Raw genomic sequence first — 20433 nt, forward strand, 5'->3', positions numbered from 1 at the left:
ATGTCAATGGGAAGGTAACAGCATTCTGTGCACTTCAGTGCTTAGTCATGCCAGCCACATGACCACAGATACTGTCTGCAGACAAATACTGGCTCACTCGACTAGGAAACGGAGATGAGCACTGCCCCCAAGAGTCAGACATGACTGGACTTAACGTCAAGGGGAAACCTTTACCTTTTACCTTTTTTAATAATACCTGTGGCAATTCAGCACTTTTCCATCTCTGCCAACTTTGCTAACTGTCTTGTTTTTATTCTAACCATAACCAGTGTAAAAGGAAGATTCTTGTGAAGCTGGATCTTCCAATAAGATGATGAATTATAAACTTGTTTGGCTTGTAGAACCATTTTTGCACTTCTATAATAGAAAATAATCCCATAAAGCCAGCGGTAATGAAGAAAATATTAAAGATGGCCTGTCCTTTTAGCAATGAGAGGTACCTTACAAAACTGCCTGTTCATATTCTGTGAAGGTCCAGGATATTTATTTAAAATATTTGTATAATGTGCCCTGTACAACATATCCTGATAGTATACAGCAGTAAAAATATAACTCTGCATTATAGCTACAATGCTTGCCTACACATTATAATCAGCAGGCAATGGATTAGCAATCACAGCAACAAGTGAGATGAATAAAACTTTTTCAACATATGCACTTAATCTGCAACAGAATTGACTTTTATTTCTGTGGGAAGGATATTCCAGAGAGTGGCCATTTTCCTGCTTGAAGCTAGATGTTTGTAGGATGTGGGACAGCCAGAAGAACCACAGATGATTCTAGATGTCAGGCAGATTTACAGGAAAGGCAATCCCCTGCGTTTCTGTGTCCCAAATTGATTACAGATTTATAGGTCAATAGCAAAACTTTAAACCTGCTCCAGTTTTTTCAGCAAAGATATTAATAACAGCAGCTAGGTACATCATTCAAGTTTGCCTCTGCACTAGTTGCATCTTCCAGATCATGGGCAGCCCTGCATACAGTATATTACAGTAGCTGAGATGAGAAGTTATCAGTGCATGGGTTACCAGGGTGAAAAATAGTCACCATCCAGTACTTTTCACTACAACCAGTTCTCCAGTAAGGATTCGAGCTGCAATAAAATGCTGCCCCCAATGCTCACTTCACAGAGACTGCTCTAAGAGGATGGAGTTGCTACTAAAAATTGAAAACAGTAACAGAGTAATTAACCAGAACAATTCGGAAGGGTGCCCAAGTCGAGTTTATTCCTAAAACCAAGTCTAAGCCCAGAATGAAATGGATGTAGAATATTGGTCTCCTTCCAGAGTGTCTACAGCTGGGCCACCACTATTTTTTCAAGTACCTCTGTCACACAGATCTGCAATTCAAAGAGGCTCAGAAATCAGTTTCTTGTCAGGGCAAAAAGGTTTATTTGCCATTGAATTCATGGATCCATGGGTGCCTAAGAAGGAACACCCCATGTTAATTTCCTTAGGGTTATATAGAATACACAAAAGGGGAGTGAATACAATACACAGGAAGGTGATTGGATACTTTGAAATGGATAGGAAAGTGACTGGATACACATCACAGCACCATAAAGAAAAGTTACATTTCACTCTAATTAGATGCCTTTGGCAGGCCTTCTAAACTAAAGATACCTTGAACAGGCTGGCCAAGTTAACAAAAAGGTTACATGTGTGAACTTACAGGGTTAGGCAGGCACTTTAGCAAGCCTATAAAACACAGCGATTACACTTTGACAGTTACCCACTAATGGAGTGGGGTCATCTGGTCTTCACCACCAGATACGGAGACATCTTTTGATATGTTTATGGCAAGGCAGTGAGGTGGGATGGTAAGAATTGTTTTTCTGAGTACACCTCCCTCAAAAAGGGACATCAACAACTGGGCAACAGTTGCCCAATACATCTGAGCCCAGAATTTAAATCTAATCAAATTGTTAAGAGCTGACAGATGTATCCTTTCTCCACTTTGAAAAAATGCAGAAAATTTGTCTTATCTATGAATCCAGCCAGAGAATTGGGGGAGGGGGAAGCTGCAATCATCATGGAAATCAGAAACCACTGCTAAGCATCCACTGGGAATGCCTAATTGCCCCAGAATAACCCATCTGTGTGCACACACAAAATGATTCTGATGGAAAAGCACTAAAAAGGAAAAGGTGTCAAAACTCCTGTACAGTAGCAGTTCACTGCAGCACAGCATTTGTGGCTTACTGCACAGTAGAAAAACCTAAGGCTAGCTCAATGAACTTGGGAAGTGGAGAAGTAAAGGTTTTCACTGCTGACCTACTGTACAGCTTTCCATTCCTCTGTCTCTAACATCCCTAAAAGAAACGAGAACTTTTCTGACTTTGTAGTTTTCTCAGTTTTCCCCCCAAAATACTTTATAATCAAAGAAAAATATTCTCATTTGCACAGGCATAAAAATAAACCTCCTGTTTACAGCATGTGTTTTTCTAGGTATAGAGTTACTTAAATTGGATAGCCAAAATATTTCTTGACTTGTTTTGTCCTGAACTGTACGAGGGCATTTGCTTTTTGGTACTTGCATATACTACTGTGTTGCATGCTTCCTGAGCTTGCAGCTTAAAAATAAGTTAGAAAATACTTGGCCTATCAATTTTTATCCCTTTGTTGGATGTCTGACAAATGGTGGCATCTGCAAAGCCAGAAAAGGAAAGGCTCACCTTATATGGAAAGCTCTGTGCAATGACACAATGGCTCTGATATAAAGTGTTGCTTGAGTTGAGCCTGAAGGCAAAGGAACAAAGAAACACCAATTGAATGTTACTGAAACCAAAGAGAATAGAAGACACCTTGAAGACATCTTGCAATGGAGAAATTTAAGGCTGCTTTCTTGCTGGCAGGGGTAGGGGATGCTCTGGGCTACCGAAATTTCACCCGGGAAAACAATGCTTTAGGTGCAAAGATCCAAGGGGAACTGAAAGAAATTGGGGGACTCCAGAACCTGGTCATGTCCTCCGACAAATGGCCAACAAGTGACAATACTCTCATGCACATGGCTACGGCTGACGCTCTCATCACAGGTAAGAAAAACTCAGTAATCTGGCCACAATCTGGGGGGGGGGGGGGGAGAATGAAAACTAGAGAACATTTGTAATCACAAGGTTTGCTAGCTGAGAAGTACACATATGCAAAGATCTATATAACTCTCAATGTATAGTGTTTATTTATGTATTTGATTTTTGTCCTGCATCATTAGCCAGAAGGCTTCCTGAGAACCTTACAAAATTGCATATCTACCCTAAACTTATTGTGTTGGCTAAACTGTGAAATAAAAAGTACTTGCTGCAAATGCATCTCAGCCACGAATTCACAAAGCGGTCTTAGGCAAGCCACTATTTTCAGCTCACTATCTGCAATATGCAGAACGTAATATTGATTTACCTCACCAAGCTATTTATAAGAATTACTGAGAATAATTATGTGAAGCACTTCAAACCTAATTTTGATTTACAAAGATGAAGTTGCCATTCACATTAAATCTATTTATTAGGTCTCTTCCTTGGTTGTATAACTGTTATTATTTAAGACATACATTAAAGCAATACATTTTGCCTTAAACTGGATGCAATGGTGTAAACTTGCTTTATATACAACATGGATGGGCAAGTAAAAGCCTAAGCCTCTTGTATCACAGGTACCAGTTCTTGTCAAGTATAGAAGCAACTGCCTATCATAGAACAGATCACCTGTCTTCTGCATTAAACCTACATCTGAAATGTCATTTTCCTTTTAATGCAACTGTATTTTACAAGCCAATTTATGTGCAGGATTCATGATGCATGTGAGATGAGACTGAACATCTGCATCTTTGCTAAAAACAAATGTACTTCCTTAAATGCACTTCTCTCCTGTTCTCAATTTATTTTTTAGAATTAGAAATGTCAAAGTCAATGAAATTTCACTTACATTCCACTCTTATCTGACTGCTGCTGAGATGCTCTAAATTTAGCAGCCAGAGGTCTGTTGAAGAGAATCTTGGATATTTTATGTCTAGCTACTGGTTAGCCAATGATGTGAGCAGCAACTAATACCCTAAAGATAATGGCAGGATGTCAACCTATCAAGGGAAAGGATGACTAGCATACTTCTGAATATAGTCAGTGATTAAATGCACATCACATGGTTCTTGCTTCTTGACCGCTGTATGAACATAAATGTTATCTGCAAGGCATATTGAGCTGTTTTGCAAATGTTTTTAGTTATGCTAGCTGTAGCATAGCAAGTTATAAATCTCTGTGGCTGTGTAGTATACAGAACAGGACAACTATTTCAAAAAGCACCTTGTTCTTGATCCCATCAATCACTTTTCAAGGCACAAGCTATTTAATGACTAGGTGTTCTGATCTTTCTATTCCTGATAGAAGAATATTGTAAAGAAGCTTTCTAGAATTAATTCAAGAAGATAAGTAGTTTCTGATTAAGAAGCAGCAGCAGCAGCAGCAGCAGTGTGGGAAAATACACCTTAGTCCAGACTAGGAGATGTGTAAAGATGGTATCACAATTCACAGTAATCCACCACAAAATTAAGATGGTTATTTTGGAATCTAGCTGTTTTCTGGTCCCTTTAGATATGCAGAAGGCTTCCATCTAAGACCTTTTGCCATTTGTATTTCAATAATAATTGAATTGCTTTGTAATGCTTTAAAATTTTCCTTAGGGATGTTGCTGTCAGAACAAAAACACTCAGGCATGGACCAATAACCATCTACAAGATTTTACAATCCAAATTTGTTTAACGCCATTTATAATTGCTTTTTCCTTAGTGCAGCTTGGTAGGTTTTGTCCATATCATTCCACAAATGAAGAAACAGATGCTGCAGGGTGGTGTCTTGGTCAGGCCAACAAGTGAATCGATGGCTACCATTGATTGTACCACCTCCTAGCCAAGAACTGCAGTCCTGTGTTCCACTGGCAATTAGTACAGCTGAGCATGAAGCCTAGAATATCAGCCAGCTCTTGTTCCAGTGGAGTATACAGGTAGTGGTAAGAATGTAAACCCCAAGATTAGTTCTAGGAGGACAAGCAGGAGTATGTGTTGCTTCCCATCACCATTTTTTGGAAAAAAAAATCCAAATCTTCAAGTATACTGGGTTTGGTGCTCTGCAATGTTAACATGGCACCAATTGGTCTGTTGGGTGATAAGGTAAACACAGTATCTGAGCATTTTTTTCCTAACTTTTGTATATGCATTGCCTCTATTTACCTGTAGTAAAAAGGAAGTTGGAAGGAAGCAAGAGCATGTTATTGAATAAATCCCACGTAACAGTGATCGGCATTTGAAAAACTTGCCATGCAAAATATATCCTGATTTTGGCTTCATGCTGGTGTCAGTGATGTGTTAGAGTAAAAGGGACAAAGCAGACTTCACAAAGGAGTCCCATGTTTTCCACAAATGCAGGGCTCGAGTAGGGGTGTTATAGCAGAGAATAGCAAGATAGGAGATTACCATCCACCAATACACGTCTTCAAATGCCACCTTGGAATCATTTTTAATACCCTGCCCCCCCCCCCACATATACATACATCTCCCTGAGTTGAAAACTAGAACTGGACTCAGGAAAAATGAAAAACTGTCTCCCAGATAATTGTGGGACTAAGATTGCTTCTAAATGACCTTTTGGATAAGATGCACCTTGTGTCATTTTACCAGTTTCTCCCATGCTAGGAGAATCCAAGGCTTCTGGATGTTGGCCTGAGAGTGTTAGAGAAATGATAAAAAAATGCAGCATGTACTGTCAATGCTCTGATGACTTTATCAGAAATAAAGTTTTAAGGAGGGAAACAGATCAGAGGTATTTTCAAGACTTTATTTTGTTTTTAAGTATGGTTTCCTCCTTAAATTGTAATTACTGACACTGTTTTCAAGCTATTGATAGCACATGCTCTAGACTTGCATCCCTTCTATATGTTTTTGAATATTTGTATTTTAAAAAAATATTGCCAATATTAAAAGCAATAAATATTAACGGAGGCCAGTATCTTTTCATTTCCCTTTTATCTATGTGTGTTTTTTCTCTGGTTGATTGATTACTAGGAGCCGTTATTCTTCACCTCCACCTCAAGGACTAGAACTTTTAGGAAGCATAATACACATATACCAAAATTCACTTGTTTAATTTAGCTACGTCTAGTTGTTAAAGTAGAAGGAACAGTAAAAAAGTTATTAATTTTAATTCTAATTCAGTCAATACAATCTTTTAAGAGTACCACAGTGGGTGAACAGTGAGAAATAGGTGACAATGCTTTTGCCCATTGCCAGTCCTAAAGATCTGGAAAGTATTACATTAGAAAGCATTCTCCATTGGGCAGTTCGTTTGTGCATGCCTTCTCTTTCCAGGTAAATTTGGGAGCACCTTTGTAGGTCACACCAGTGAACATTTTGCTCCCATTTTGATATGAGAGCGACTTGCAGACTCTGTGTTGCTGATTCTGCTCTGTGTTGGGTGTATGCATTGATTGAGATGGAGCATAGCCACACTCTGCTACCTTTCTTCTGCATTTCCATATTCAGGCAAATATGGCTAGTTAACATTTAAAAAGAAGCACATGGAAATCACAAGAAGACAATGCAACTTTTCTTAATAGTTTGCTGGTGTTTTCTTCCTAACAGCCTGAATGTTATGTTCATGTAGCACAGTATTATGCCACAGTACTTTGCCACTGGTGAGCCAACATTTTAAAATATGACAAGGCAAAACAACTGATATGAAATAAGACAATGTTTTTTTAGGAGGCAGGATTCCCAATGTTACAACTTCCATTATTTCCATCCCAGCTGGTTGCAATAACTGCATTTTCCTCCTCCTGCCTTCCTTTTTTCCTTGAATGTCATGTCTTTCAGATTACAAACCTGAAAGCAGAGGCTGCCTTTCCACTGATATTTGTAAGCTTCTCTGAGAAACTTCTGGGCTAAAGAAAAGTGGGACAAAAGGGCATTAAATAAATAAAATGTAGATTATGAAAGTTGTGACCTGACACATTTGGAGGACACAGGTTGGCAAAGGCTGAAATAAAGCAAAATCAAATTTGTATGAAAAGTGACACAGTAAAATCAATTTAAAAGTCACCTTTGGATGCTGCAGAAAAGTGTTCCCCACAGGGAGCCAGTGATGTTTCTAAACCTATTGTGCATTATGGCCTGATCAGGTGATGAGTCCTTTTGATATGCCATGTTTCCCACAATTCCTCCATACATGGAGTATGAGGTCTGTGCACCTTGTGCCCATTATATTTTGCATAAATATTATGTGGAAAAGGCATTTGTCAGTCTCTGACTATAACGCAGGCAGGTTGTCATGCAGCCTTTCCCAAGCCAGTCTCCAGATGCTGTTGGACTACAACTTCCATCATCCATATCCGGCATGACCTGCAGTCAGAGATAATGGGATCCAAAAGTATTTAGGGACCCAAGGTTAAGAAAGGCTGCTAATGTACAAAGACGACATCAAAGAGCAACCCATTTTTTCTCTCTAGAAAGCTACTGTCCTGTAGGTATCTACAACATTCCTTCTGCCTGCTAAATATCTCCTCTATCTGCTTTCTAAAAGAAAAATCTAGTTTCAAGTGGGCCTATGAATTACATGGCTTTTTATCAGTCAAAAAGTATCTGGATTACTTTTTGCAATGGACAAAGAATTAATTTAATATGTAAAATTTGACCGAAAGAGGGAGCCTAAAAAAGAGAAATATTGGAAAATCCATATACTCCTTGCAATATTTAGTCCACCAGAAAAGTCTTCTTGAACATGAAAAATTTTTCTCAGGAATGTTTTCACATACACATCTAAAAGCAACTATTGCTCCAGTCAGAAATCTTTAATTTTGTTTCTTATATTTTATATTGTATTTTTTGGATTTTTAATGTTTATATTTATTGTAATTTATATTATAATTACTTTTATTTATTGTTGTAAGCCGCCACGAGACTTCGGCGAATGGGGCAGCATAAAAATGTTTTAATAAATAAAAAAAATAAAATAAAATTTAATGACTATTTAATATTATTTTTATAAGCTCCACAATTGCACACACATGTAGGTAAGGAAGGGAGATACTGACTAAAGGAATACAAAATGCAGAATAGGTTTTTCCTCAAGGACAGAACCCAGTAGTGGTACAGAGGAGGCAGTGTACATTTTAAAGGGAAACATGTTCAGTACCACGTTAGATTCCTGAAAGAGACATAAGGATATATTTTATTTTAATACTCCCATCCGAAACACACATTCTTTTAATTCAAGCCCTATAGATTGTGATGGAGCGCGTGTGTTTAGGACTGCTGCCCAACATTAATTTCCAGTTTATGTATTATTATTATTATTATTATTATTATTATTATTATTATTATGTGTATGTGAAGAGAGCCTTTCTTATAAGTAACCAGAAGGTTCCAGCAATGTGGGGGATGGAGGTATCTGTCTGACACAGGCGGTCTCTCCTCAATCTTTGATGCTGCCTCTTGGAGAACCATAAACTGTACAGGGGGGGCAAAAGTTTGGTTTATGGAGGAGACAAAGGTAGTGCTGATAGGAAGAAAGACCTATCAGGAGACAAAATAGCAACGCTCATAAATCCTGTCACATTTTTTACCTCAGTAAGACTACTTGTTTGAACAAGAGGCTTTTCCAATCACCGTGAATTTCATACCCATGTACTCCATATTGACACCCATGGGAGACCCACTCAGGGTGAGGTACCTAAAAGAATTAGAATCTGCATTTCACATAAATTAACACTGAAACCAACTTAAATATGTGCCTTTATTATTTAGGATCAAATTCTAGAAACAGTTATTAGCAATGAGAGTCCATTGAACTTAATGGAAGTTGCTTCTAAATAAGAACATATAGGATTGCACTGTTAATCATTTAGCCCACTTAACTGTGCTTACAGCAGGATATTAAGAGGCAACTGAAACAAATGAAAAAGTTTTTGTTATATTTCAGTCTTGTTGTATTTCAATCATTTCCTAACCGTGTAATCCTTTTCCCCACCCAACAGATTACTGGTGCTTAGAAGACTTGTATCGGGAACTTGTGAAACGTTATGTTGATGCTATTGACAAACTTTCTGGGAGACGGTCAGATCCTGCTACTATTGAAGCTTGCTCACAACTGAAGCCAGACAACTATCTCCTAGCTTGGCACACACCATTTAATGAGAAAGGTATAATGAGTTGCTGCTGTTGGGTTTTTTTTAGTAGACAGTATCCTACATCATAGTCCTTTCAAAGAACTGGTAGTCAACTTGTGGTCATCCAGAAGTTTTGGTTTACAACTCCTATCAGCCTAGTTAGTGGAGCCAGTCAGGAATGTTGATGGGAACTGATGGTCAAAAATCTGGAAGACCACAAATTGACATCCCTATTTTAAGGGAACCATATTTTGTGTTCATTATTCTCTATGTAAATTAATGAACCCATTTTTGTTCATTGATTTTACTTCTCATCATTTATCATTTACTCTTTAAATACAGGATAATATGAAAAAGGGAGGGGAGAACTTCCAGGGGAAGGAAAGAGTCTGGAGCAAGTAGGTGGGAAGGATTTGCCATTTGTGTTATATTGGAAAATGAAAAAACAACTAATAAAGCATTAACAACAACAACAACAAGTGATCATGAGTAGTTCAATTTACAAGGAACTGTAAAGAGATTAACAAAATATGTTGGAGACAAATTGGTCTGTTCCTGTAATTGGTAAACAAATCCCAGCTTATTATAAAATTATTTCATAATTCCACAATTTGAAAATCAAGTCTGCAATCTTATAGTAGTTTTCCCCATGCCCCCCATTTTATAAGGCTGATTATCCCCCCCTCACATGTTTTAATATACATATATGGATTTGTATGAAATGAATAGCATTTTCTAGCAATTATATATAGCTTTGAACAAAAGTGGACCAAATAGCCAAATAAGTATCCCTATGCAGTTGGGATATATGTGCCATCTGTTCATATATCACTGAATTATAGGAGGTGACTATTTATTCTTTCAGTTTTGTAACATCAGTCTTTTAGTTGTCCAAAAGGGACAGGGAATCCATTTCCCCTTCCATTTGTTAATTTCCAGGAAGCAGGTAAACAATTTAAAATAGTATATACATCAGTGTATATTAAAGACTGTTCCAGTATAAAATTTATCAGTGTAATAACCTCTTATTGAAATGAAGTAACTGTTGGACTTTTTAAACATAGTTTTAAAGAAGCATTAGCTATATTACACAAAAAATCAGACAATTCCTTATTAAAGAGATTTGGCAGTGTTCAATAGACATGAAATGAAAGTCCAAAAGACAGGAATAATATCCAATGTAAGATCCATAGATGTGACAGACTCAAAAGCAGTGATTCTGTGAAGGTGGCCACTGCCTGATTAAGTGTTTTGTGGTGGTGCCCATGTCAGTCACTCAAATTGGTTGAAGACCCCTCCCTTATAGAATCTGTTGCTACAGAATGTGTGAGCCTTAAAGACCTGATTGTTCCAGCCTGCTTTTAAATGCATACTTGTCCATCTTTATATATGGGACTTGTTTGTAATTGCTGTTGTTTTAAATGTTTTGTGTTTCAGTTAATTGTATTTATAGTATTTCAAAATTACCTTAACTTATAACAAGTGATCTTGTACATTAAGGAAAGAACTTACCCCAGAAGGTGGGTTAAAAATATTTTAATGAAATAAGTAATCCAATGCCAATATATTTGGGAGATTGTCCCATTAAACTTCTTGAGGCTTACTTTTGAGTAGACATGTGTAGGTATGTGCTGTTACAATGTAATAAACACAAATAGACAAAGTTGGACTTCCAAGTAAACATAAACAAGACTGTTATCATTCCATTAGAAACTTAATAGTTTTCCACTTCACTGTTGCCTCAACACTATCTAGTGCTAAATCCATGTCCGTTACACAGCCTGTCACATAGCCCGGAAGACGCTATGTCTGATAGTTTATTATATTATCATTTGATCTGATCATAGTGCCTAATTTTAACTCATGATTATGAACAAAATATGTAATTGTAATCAATTCTTTATTTGCTTCATATATGTAATCTATTCTGATTGGCGCTCTCTCTCTCTCTCTCTCTCTCTCTCTCTCTCTCTCTGTGTGTGTGTGTGTGTGTGTGTGTGAGAGAGAGAGAGCGAGAGAGAGAGCGAGAGAGAGAGCGAGAGATTGATTCTTCAGCTTGTTACAAATAAAGGATGTGTTTCTCCCTTGCATGCATAGGGAAGGTCCATGCCCATGATACAGTTCTGCAACAATTCCGTATCTGCTTGGATATGTTAAGTGAGCTGCCAGAAATTTCTTTGATAGGGCACTGTGTCCTTGCATGAGACCTCTCTGCCCAGTTTTATATCTATTTAAAGAGTCTTTGTTACTGGCATTATGCCTTCTCATCTAGATTTTTGTCCTGGAATGTTGTATTTATTTTCAGGAATACTATCCGTCATGCTTCACTTAAGAGTCCACATTTGCTAGAGGTGCTGTCAGTGCAAGTGATCTACTCAAACCATATTGCTAAAATGATGAAATGAGATACATGTGACGCCCACCCAGCTGACTGTAGGTGCCAAAGCAGAACTTTCTTGAAGATGCTGATTTATATATTCACTACATTTTATACCATCCAATAACCAAAGTTTTCTGAGCAGTTCACATGCAAGATTTATCATGCCACAGTGTATTATTTCACTTCTGGCATGCCCCACACAAAACACCTGACTGTAGAGATTCTTTTCTAGTCTTAGTATTTTAAATGTGTTTCTAATGTTTATATTTGAACCACTTAGGTACTGTAATATATTTAAGTGGTATATAAATATCAACAATATTAATCAATTAATTACATTTTTATATCTTCCAGTAGCCTAAACTCTCTGGGCACAACAACATCAAATCATTTTTAATGCTGGCAATTTAGAAGAGCTCACTTGTTTATTGGTACAACTTGACCTCTCATGGGTGGTGCAGATTCTAGATCCAGCAATTGTGTTGATATGACACTATATCACTGGGCTATTGAGAAATATTGACTCACTCATCACTAGCATCATTTATTGGAGTAGCATCATGGCACAAACACTGCAATGTAATATGGTGATTATTTTTGTCACTGTGCAATCCACCCAGTTTGTCAGAGCTGCTCTCTTCCTTACTTCAGCTTCTCTCTGGGCAGTTAGTTGTAGGGGAAAGAAAAGAGAAAACCTGGTAAGGTCAGCCCGCTTACCCTCTAGATTGTACCCCATCTGACCTATGTTGTGTATTTTGCAAGGCACCAGGTAGGCATGTTAGGAGTGCTCAGCTCTTCTTCATGCATTTGTTAAGTGTAACTTTGATTAGGCTGGCTGGGGCATGCTGGGAATTGTAGGTTCTTTTTTCTATCTAAACATGCATTAGATTGCCTCCTTAAGTGTTTTTCAATTTTATGCCTAAGCAGTGGAACTGCTTATAAGATATTGAAAAGTTAAGATTTTCTTATGACAATGTGTAGAACACCCTTTTGAGTTATTATAAATGTCATGTCCCCTCCTCCTTGCAGCATTTAAATGTTAAGTTTAAATGGAAATACAAGCAGAAACTTAAACAGAATGGGTTTAAGAGAGAACAAGTGGGATTAGCAACAAAAAATGCACTGTCCTTTCCCCCAGTTGTTGCTTCACTAGTACTAACACACATGGGAAATTTGGGGAATCTTTGGAGAACATCCTTTGAGACTATCATCCTTGGAGATGTGCCAGTTGGGGAATCTGATTTTTTTTATCTGGACATCCCTCCTACACTGGAAGTAGAAGTTTAATACTTCCCTCCCTAGGCAGGATTCAGTCATTAATCCTACCTCCACCCCAATGGCTACAGAGTTTAGAAAAAACTCCCCATTAGCACCAATATGCTATCATGGGTACAAAGTTTGACTTTGAATCAGTGCATTTCTGCCAGTTCACTCAATAAGATCCACATTAGCTATCTATTGTGAGCTTACTATAGAAGTACTTGTAAAAAAAGAAACTTATGAGAGATCAGAGGCAAGCAAGAGAAATCCCAGCATTGTGAGTGTTCACGTGTGAGTTTGTGTATGGGCCGTACCCTGGCTCTGCCCGATGCAGCCCCAGAGACCAGAAAGATTGTGCACTCTGCACTATGCTATAGAGCAAGACAATTTCATTCGTGACTTAAGATGCCACAAGTCATCTTGAGAGTCATTCATTTGGAACAGGGTATAAATCAACAAACAACCAGCACTGAGTTCCACTGCTACAGCTAAAGCTTGTTCCCATTCTGGCAAGTGAAATATAGCCACTTAGCCTTAGAGATGGCTAATACCTATTGTTACTATGGGGGAGAAAGGCCTCATAGGCTTAGTGGTAATTTTTTTAGTGCCAAGGATTAGAGTACTCGTAAACCATATTTTTTGACCCAAACACCTTGCCCGTTAATTTCTGATGTGAGATGACTGGTTCTCTCTCCTTCTCTCTCTCAGTGTGTGTGTGTGCGCGCACGCACATGCGTAAAATGGATCACTTAGTCCTTTATCAACTTTGACTGATGACGATTAAGCTGTAATAAGAGACCCTGCTCCAGATACCAGACATATGAGGAGGAGGAGGCGGCCTCTTTTATGGCAGTTGTAAATGTTTGGAGCACCTTCCTCAGTGTCATGCCTGCTTGACACAGAGACTGCTAAAGAAGACTTGTTTACTCTGTGTGTGTGTGTGTATGTGTGTGTGGGAGGGTGTTGTTGTTAGAGATGAGTATTACTTTTGTGTTTATAACTATTGTTAAACAGATATTTATGGTTTGTTGCTTTGTTTTTTGTTCATTTATTTATTATTTCAAGTTCCAGCTCATTGTTTACACACCCAAGGCAGCTCATGTCACAGAATCATAGTAAGCTGAGAGTGCATCAATGAATCAGTAATAAAAATAGTAAGAACACAAGCAGCACATTAATATGGCCACACATTGCTTCTCTTGCACATGCTCCATGAAGGTGACCTACACTGTTCAGCAATCCAAGACGATCATAAGTTTCAAAACTAACTGTGGGAAGTGTCGGACTCAAAATACCCATCAGCTCCAACCAGCATAGCAAGTGGAAATAACTGGGGATAATGGCTGTTGTTGACCAACAATATTATCAAGGCCACCAGTTTCCCTTTTCTTAGTTTAGATTGTTTTTAGTTCCCTAAATTCCTTCACATCTGCATGACCCAGGGGAGAAGACTGGTTGTCCCTGTCACTGAGGGAGGAGTATTTGAGCGAGAACCAGATCTAGCAATGATGGAGGAACACCTGGCTATTGCTTTCTTTTTCTCTGGAGGTTGCAGAAATCCCTAGCTTTATTTTTTTAAACTTCTTTAAAAATATTAGAAGATGCTTTGTGTATATAGATGGGAAAGAGGGATATGAATAATTATAAACTCTCTCTCACAGACACATAATCTGACAAAATCCAAGGAGTTAAGTTTGATTGCTTTCAACAATGAAATTCCAACAGGAATACAAGTGGTATTTAAGTGTTTCTTTTCAGCCTACCATCTCCTATATACATGTATTCACACTAACAAAACTAAGAGTTGTATTATTACTACCATCTTCCTCCTTCTCACTGCATTAACTTCTGGCAGATCTAAACAGCTTATTTGTCATTGTAAATACATCTGTTTTAATTTTTATCAATGCAGGTTCAGGATTTGGAGCAGCTACGAAAGCCATGTGCTTAGGGATGAAATACTGGAAGCCCGAGAGGCTGGAAACTCTAATTGAAGTGAGCATTGAAGTTGGGCGAATGACTCACAATCATCCTACAGGTAATATCTGGGGAATTAACCTGTTTGGGTCTGATTCATAAAGCTTTGTATTCAACTAATGAACAGCTAGCACAGGTCTTGTGTTGTGGAACATCTGGAATTTTCTCTGATTACCCATACTATAAGGCCAGTGTTAAAGTTAAACCTATTAAGGTTAGATGTACATTCACCCTCTTTTCATCATAAGGCAAATGGGATAGAGAAAAACTTGTGGGTAATAATTGCTGAATAGGAGGAGGTACTTAACTTTCTTCCATGCATCATGTCTCCCTGCACCTGGGCAGTTTTTAATGCCCTCCCCCTTCATGACCAAGCTCAAAAACTGGGAGGAGGAGCAGATGGGATAGTATTTGCAGGGAAGTACAGTATCTTGATATTGTTTAAAGCAGGCAAGACAAAACTAAGGCAGCATTCTACTATTAAAAACAAAGGTGCAAACAACATGCATGCCCCCCCACCATTTATTATGTTTATGTAGGAGTAAGTCCCACTTAATTTAAAGAGGCTTTCTCATGCCAGATAACAATTGCTTGCTTTATGTCAGGTTCAAATTCTGCACCGCAGCAGGCATTTCCATTGGTCATTATTACAGTAGGTGGATGGAAATGGAACATATTGAACAGAAAGATGTGAACTGAAGGGAAGGCTGTAACAAGAATGGGCAGGGTGGGGAAGCAGCAAGGAGAAGCACTGATGGAGAAGAAGAGCTAGAATATGGGAAGGCGGCTTATGTGGAAGCTGACATTGGTCCTGCATTGTCAACACAGACTGGCAGCAGCTCCCCAAGCTAGATTTCAGGCTACATTCTTTCCAAGCATAGGGATGGATTTTCTGCTCCCTCTCCTTTTTACATGGCTTTCCTTTATTACACATCCTTCCTCTAATCAATGGAGCAGTAAAAGGTTTGCAAGCAGGAGATCCATTGATTGATTCAAGCAAACAATCCCTGTTCTGTGACGCCACCTCGCACCTCAGCTAAAGACCAGCTTAAGCATGGCCCGATGTAATGTGGCCACAATCAGAAATGCAAAATTAGCTGTGGCAACTGGAAGTGGCCAGGTAGACACAGTGAGGTCTTTGGCACAGTGGCATTAGGTGAGGCTGCATGATCAAAGCACAAGCCAAGCTACAGTGATACCATGCAAAAGTGTTGCTGAATCAGCTCAAGAATAAAAGGCTGGAGTTAGAATTTTAATCAAACTCCTGTCTAAGTCGCTATTCTGATGAGTGTAATTGAATGAAATGCAATGGGGCATTAATTCTTTATGATGTTCTGCTTAAATTATTTTAGGGTTCATAAAAGCAGCCTGCTCCCATTCTCCCATCACCCTGCAATGGTAACATAAGAGAAATCAAAATATAACAAATAGCTGCCTCTTAAGTAGAGATACAAGCTGTAGGGCATACATATTTACTAAAGAATATCAGATTATTATGATTGTGATTATGCCAATGTACCCCAATTCCATTCCATTTCTTTTCCACAGAAAGTTCCATTTCTTTTCTGGCTTTTAAACTGGGTGATAAAAATTACAAAATATGTGAACAAAAAACATCTATGTTTTGGTCAGTTTAGGCTGTAACCCTAACCACATTTACTAGGGGCTAAATTGCAGTGAACACAGTGAAACTTTCTTCTGAGAATACTGTACATGCACAGAATTATCTACATGTCACTTTCACTGGCTTAGATCCAAAGGTTCCTTTCCTCCAGTAGAAGTAGAAAACTGGAGGGAGAGATACTTTGGTTACAGCTCACTGCCCAGGTTCAGACAACATGAAAAGTCACACTCAGTATTCAAGTATGTGTTGAGTGTGACTTGACATTGAACTGTGAGCTATTATCAATTATATTTCTATATCACGCAATAGCTGAAGTTCTCCGGACAGTTTGTAACAGCAGATAAAATACAATGTAAAATACAAAATAGCAATAACAAGAATGCAAAATTTAAAATATTTTAAATAGCTACAATAGTTTATACAAATTAAATCACAAGACCTGTTAAGCAGTTGACATAACATCCTAATGTGGTATGAATTAAGTGTCCTGTCATAGAGGGCAGTCTCAATCTGGTACCAAAAAGCTATTAGAGTTGGTGCCTGCCTGAACTTTAGTGAAGAACTCGCTCCATAAAGGGTGGGGGTTGCCGCTGAGAAGGCCCTTCTCCTTATTGCTGCTAACAAAGCCTCCATTGGAGTTGGCAGTTGGAGGGATGCCCCAGATCTTGATCACAGTGTCCAGGCAGACAATTTTTATCAACAGTCTAACTCATGAAAATTAAGTAGATAAAGCATGTTCTGGTTTTAGGTTGATGCTTGTATTATTGCTACAAAAACATGGCTTGGAGTGTCTGCATACTGGATTTTTCTGAGCAAAGAACACTTATTTTCTTCTACACCTGTAGCCTAGATCTCATAGATGAGTGAAAACTTATGCTTGGTATCCTGAAAGTGATCAAGGAGAAGTTTCCCACATTCTCTTATAATACTAGAATCCATGAAGATGAATAATGAGAGATGCAGAACAGATAAAATGATGTCCATCTTCCCACAGTTAGTACATCATTAAATTATGGAATTAGCCACCATAAGGTATAGTGATTGAAGCCAACATGGATGGTTTAAAAGAGGATTCGATACATCTATGGAGAAGAAGGCTATCCATGGCCACTAGGAATCAAGGCTTCATTTTATTTTTATGTATCAGTGTCATCTGCCTTAGTACACCAGTGGCTGGGGAACAAAAGCAAGACAGCATTCACTGCCTGCCCATAGGAGCCTGTGGGAAGTAGGCCGGGCACTGTGGAGACAGACTCCTGGGTGAGGTGGGCCTTCCATCTGTCTAGCTTGGCTCTGTTCTTAGGGGTTTTTGTGTTGTTGGGTGGAGTGCACCCCCTTTTTTCACCATAGTTTAATTCAGTCTCTGTATATGCTAATTTCAGGATTTTTGGGATCGCTGTGCACAGCTCTGTTTACTTCTTATGCAATACAAGGGAAGCCGCTGGTGCAGTGGGGCCGAGAAATGATGAAGGTTGTCCCGATGGCTGAAGAATATTGCAAGAAGACTATCAGACACATGGCAGGTAAAATGGCACAACAGGCCACAACCACAAGGCAAACTTTTATGTTTTCTGCACCAGTAATCTTGATAATTTCCCCTCCAGTCATTTCTAACAATGACATTTTCTTCTGGGATGCAATCTAGGTATTCTTATGAACACAGTGGGATGCACACTGTTCTAGAAATATACCTATCTCCATTGTTTAAAAATAAAAACTCATTTGGGCAATCATGTGGATGAACAAGCAAATGAATCATCAGTATGCTGATGATACCCAGCTCTGCCTCTCGTTTTCAACCAATCCAGGTGAGGCAGTGGCTGTGCTGAACCGGTGCCTGGCCAAGGTAATGGGCTGGATGAGGGCCAATAAACTGAAGCTCAGTCCAGACAAGACGGAGGTCCTGTTGGTGGGTGGTTTGGGCTTCGGAGTGGGGGACCTGGACCTTGTCCTGAATGGGGTTGCACTCCCTCTTAGGGACAAGGTTCGCAGCTTGGGAGTGCTCCTCGACCCTGAGCTGTCATTAGAAGTTCAGGTGACCGCGGTGGCAAGGACCGCTTTCCTTCAGCTTTGGCTGATCCATCAGCTGCGTCCCTACCTGGAGACCTGGAGAACGATTGTCTGGGGACAGTGACACATGCACTGATAACTTCCCGATTAGACTTCTGTAACCCATTCTGCATGCGGCTACCCTTGAAGACAGTCTGGATACTTCAATTGGTGCAAAACAGAGCTGCCAGGTTGCTGACGGGGACTGGGCGTTGTTCTCATATAACCCCAGTTCTCCGTCAGCTTCACTGGCTCCCCATTGAAGTCCGGGCCCAATTCAAGGTGTTGGTTATCACCTATAAAGCCCTCAATGGCTTGGGCCCTGGGTATCTAAAGGAACGCTTGCGTCCATATATGTCCTCCCACCCCTTGAGATCGGCAGCAGAGGCCCTTCTCCGGGAACCCTCCATGAAAGATATTAGGAGGGTGAGTACCCAGAGGAGGGCCTTGTCTGCGGTGGCGCCCCACCTATGGAATGCGCTCCCCAGAGAGGTCCGCCTGGCTCCATTGTTATTTGTTTTACGGTGCCAGGCCAAGACCTTTTTATTTAAAAGTTATTTTAATTGTTAATTTATGAACTGTATTTATTGGGTTTTTATGTACGTGCCGAGATGTTTCTGGTTTTTTAAGTCTAATTATATAACTGTTTATTTATGTTTATTTATTAATGTTGTAAGCCGCCCTGAGGCTTTTTGCGAATGGGGCGGCATAGAAATGGTTTAAATAAATAAATACATACATACATACATACATACATACATACATACATACATACTACTGGAGTATGAAGGTTGTTTTCCAGAGAGGAGAAATTTCAAGGTGAAGAAACTCTCAGAGAATTTTAATGTTCTAGAGATCTGTCATGTTGAACAGTTCAGAAAATGTCTTGGGAGAAAAGTGGGCCCCAGCCCCAATATTTGTTCAGTGTGTTTGTTCTTTAAAGCATAAGGATAATAATTTGTTGTTCAGAAATGCTTATCCTCACCCGGCTATCCTTAAGACCACTGGGGTATTCCAAGTTGTGAATTCTGGGTACTGTGGCTGTGAGGAAAAATTCTGACTGAACCAAGGGCCAGGTAAGTGGATGAAGAGTGATTAGCTGGCCAAGAATTGTCAAGCTCTAGTCTGACAGGGAAGGCAAAATTTTATTTAGGGTGCCAACAAACTTAAGACTACTCAGGCTGCCTTATATCATCCCTTTTGATTTTGCCTTGGCTTTTCAGTAAGCAAAGATTGAAATATTATCTGCAGATGGAAACAAATGTGGGTTTTTGTTTTGGAATCTGCAGAACACTTGGCAAATAGTACTACTCCTGTTGAGAAAATAGTTTCAGGCTGCTGTTGCTGCTTCAGGCTCCTTCATAAATTACCTTTCCCCCTTCCTAATCAGACACAATCTGGGTACAAGGTCACTCCTTAATCTATGCTACGAGTACAGGAAGTGATTGTGTTTATCTATGGCAAAAGAAAACATGATGCACTCCAAAAGTGACAGTGTGAATATTATTTTTTCTATACAAGAAAGCATTACTTCTTGGGGTATGTGAAGCTTCCCCAGCGTAAGCAGTGCATGGTTTCTGTTTTTATGCATACCGCTTACCCTTACGGTCCATCTTTGCACTTGGAGGTGCTGCCTGATTCAGTGCTGTTGAAGGATGTTCAAGTACTGTAGTATTGGTAACTTGTTATACCTTTTACCCACCGCACTTATCCACATGCCTAGCATCCTGACTAGACTACTGTAATACAAGGATGGGCAATTTGTGTTGCTCCAGATGTTCTGATATACAGCTCCCACCTGTGGCTATCCTGGCTAAGGCTGATGGGAGTTGTAGGCCAAAATACAAATTGCCCACCCCTACTGTAACATGTTTCATGTCGCCAGTGAATAGGATCTAATAATGACAACTGTTACAATTATTATTGTTGTTGCTGTTATTATTACATTTATACCCCACCTTTCTTCTTCTTGCAAGGAACCCAAGGTGGCTTATAAA

At 39.2% G+C, this 20433-nt stretch overlaps 1 protein-coding gene across 6 annotated transcripts in view; it reads left to right on the forward strand.

Annotated features, from left to right (window-relative positions):
• Nucleotides 1-2728: 2728 nt before the first annotated feature.
• The window catches only part of ADPRHL1 (ADP-ribosylhydrolase like 1), a 41119-nt gene continuing 23414 nt past the window's right edge, over nucleotides 2729-20433 (forward strand). For 4 of the 6 annotated variants that reach the window (XR_006414549.1, XM_044428573.1, XM_044428576.1 and 1 more), the window contains exons 1-4: nucleotides 2730-3034; nucleotides 9015-9179; nucleotides 14699-14824; nucleotides 17770-17910. Coding sequence is in view for 5 of the 6 variants with exons in the window: in XM_044428573.1 (XP_044284508.1) it covers nucleotides 2821-3034; nucleotides 9015-9179; nucleotides 14699-14824; nucleotides 17770-17910 (646 nt within the window). In the remaining variant the exon portion in view is untranslated. Of the gene's footprint in view, nucleotides 3035-9014; nucleotides 9180-14698; nucleotides 14825-17769; nucleotides 17911-20433 lie in introns of all 6 variants that reach the window. The other 2 variants (XM_044428574.1, XM_044428577.1) reach the window with 2 other exon arrangements.

This window comes from Varanus komodoensis, unplaced genomic scaffold (assembly GCF_004798865.1).
Source record: "Varanus komodoensis strain SLA01 unplaced genomic scaffold, ASM479886v1 scaffold2, whole genome shotgun sequence".
Classification (NCBI taxonomy): Eukaryota; Metazoa; Chordata; class Lepidosauria; order Squamata; family Varanidae; genus Varanus; species Varanus komodoensis.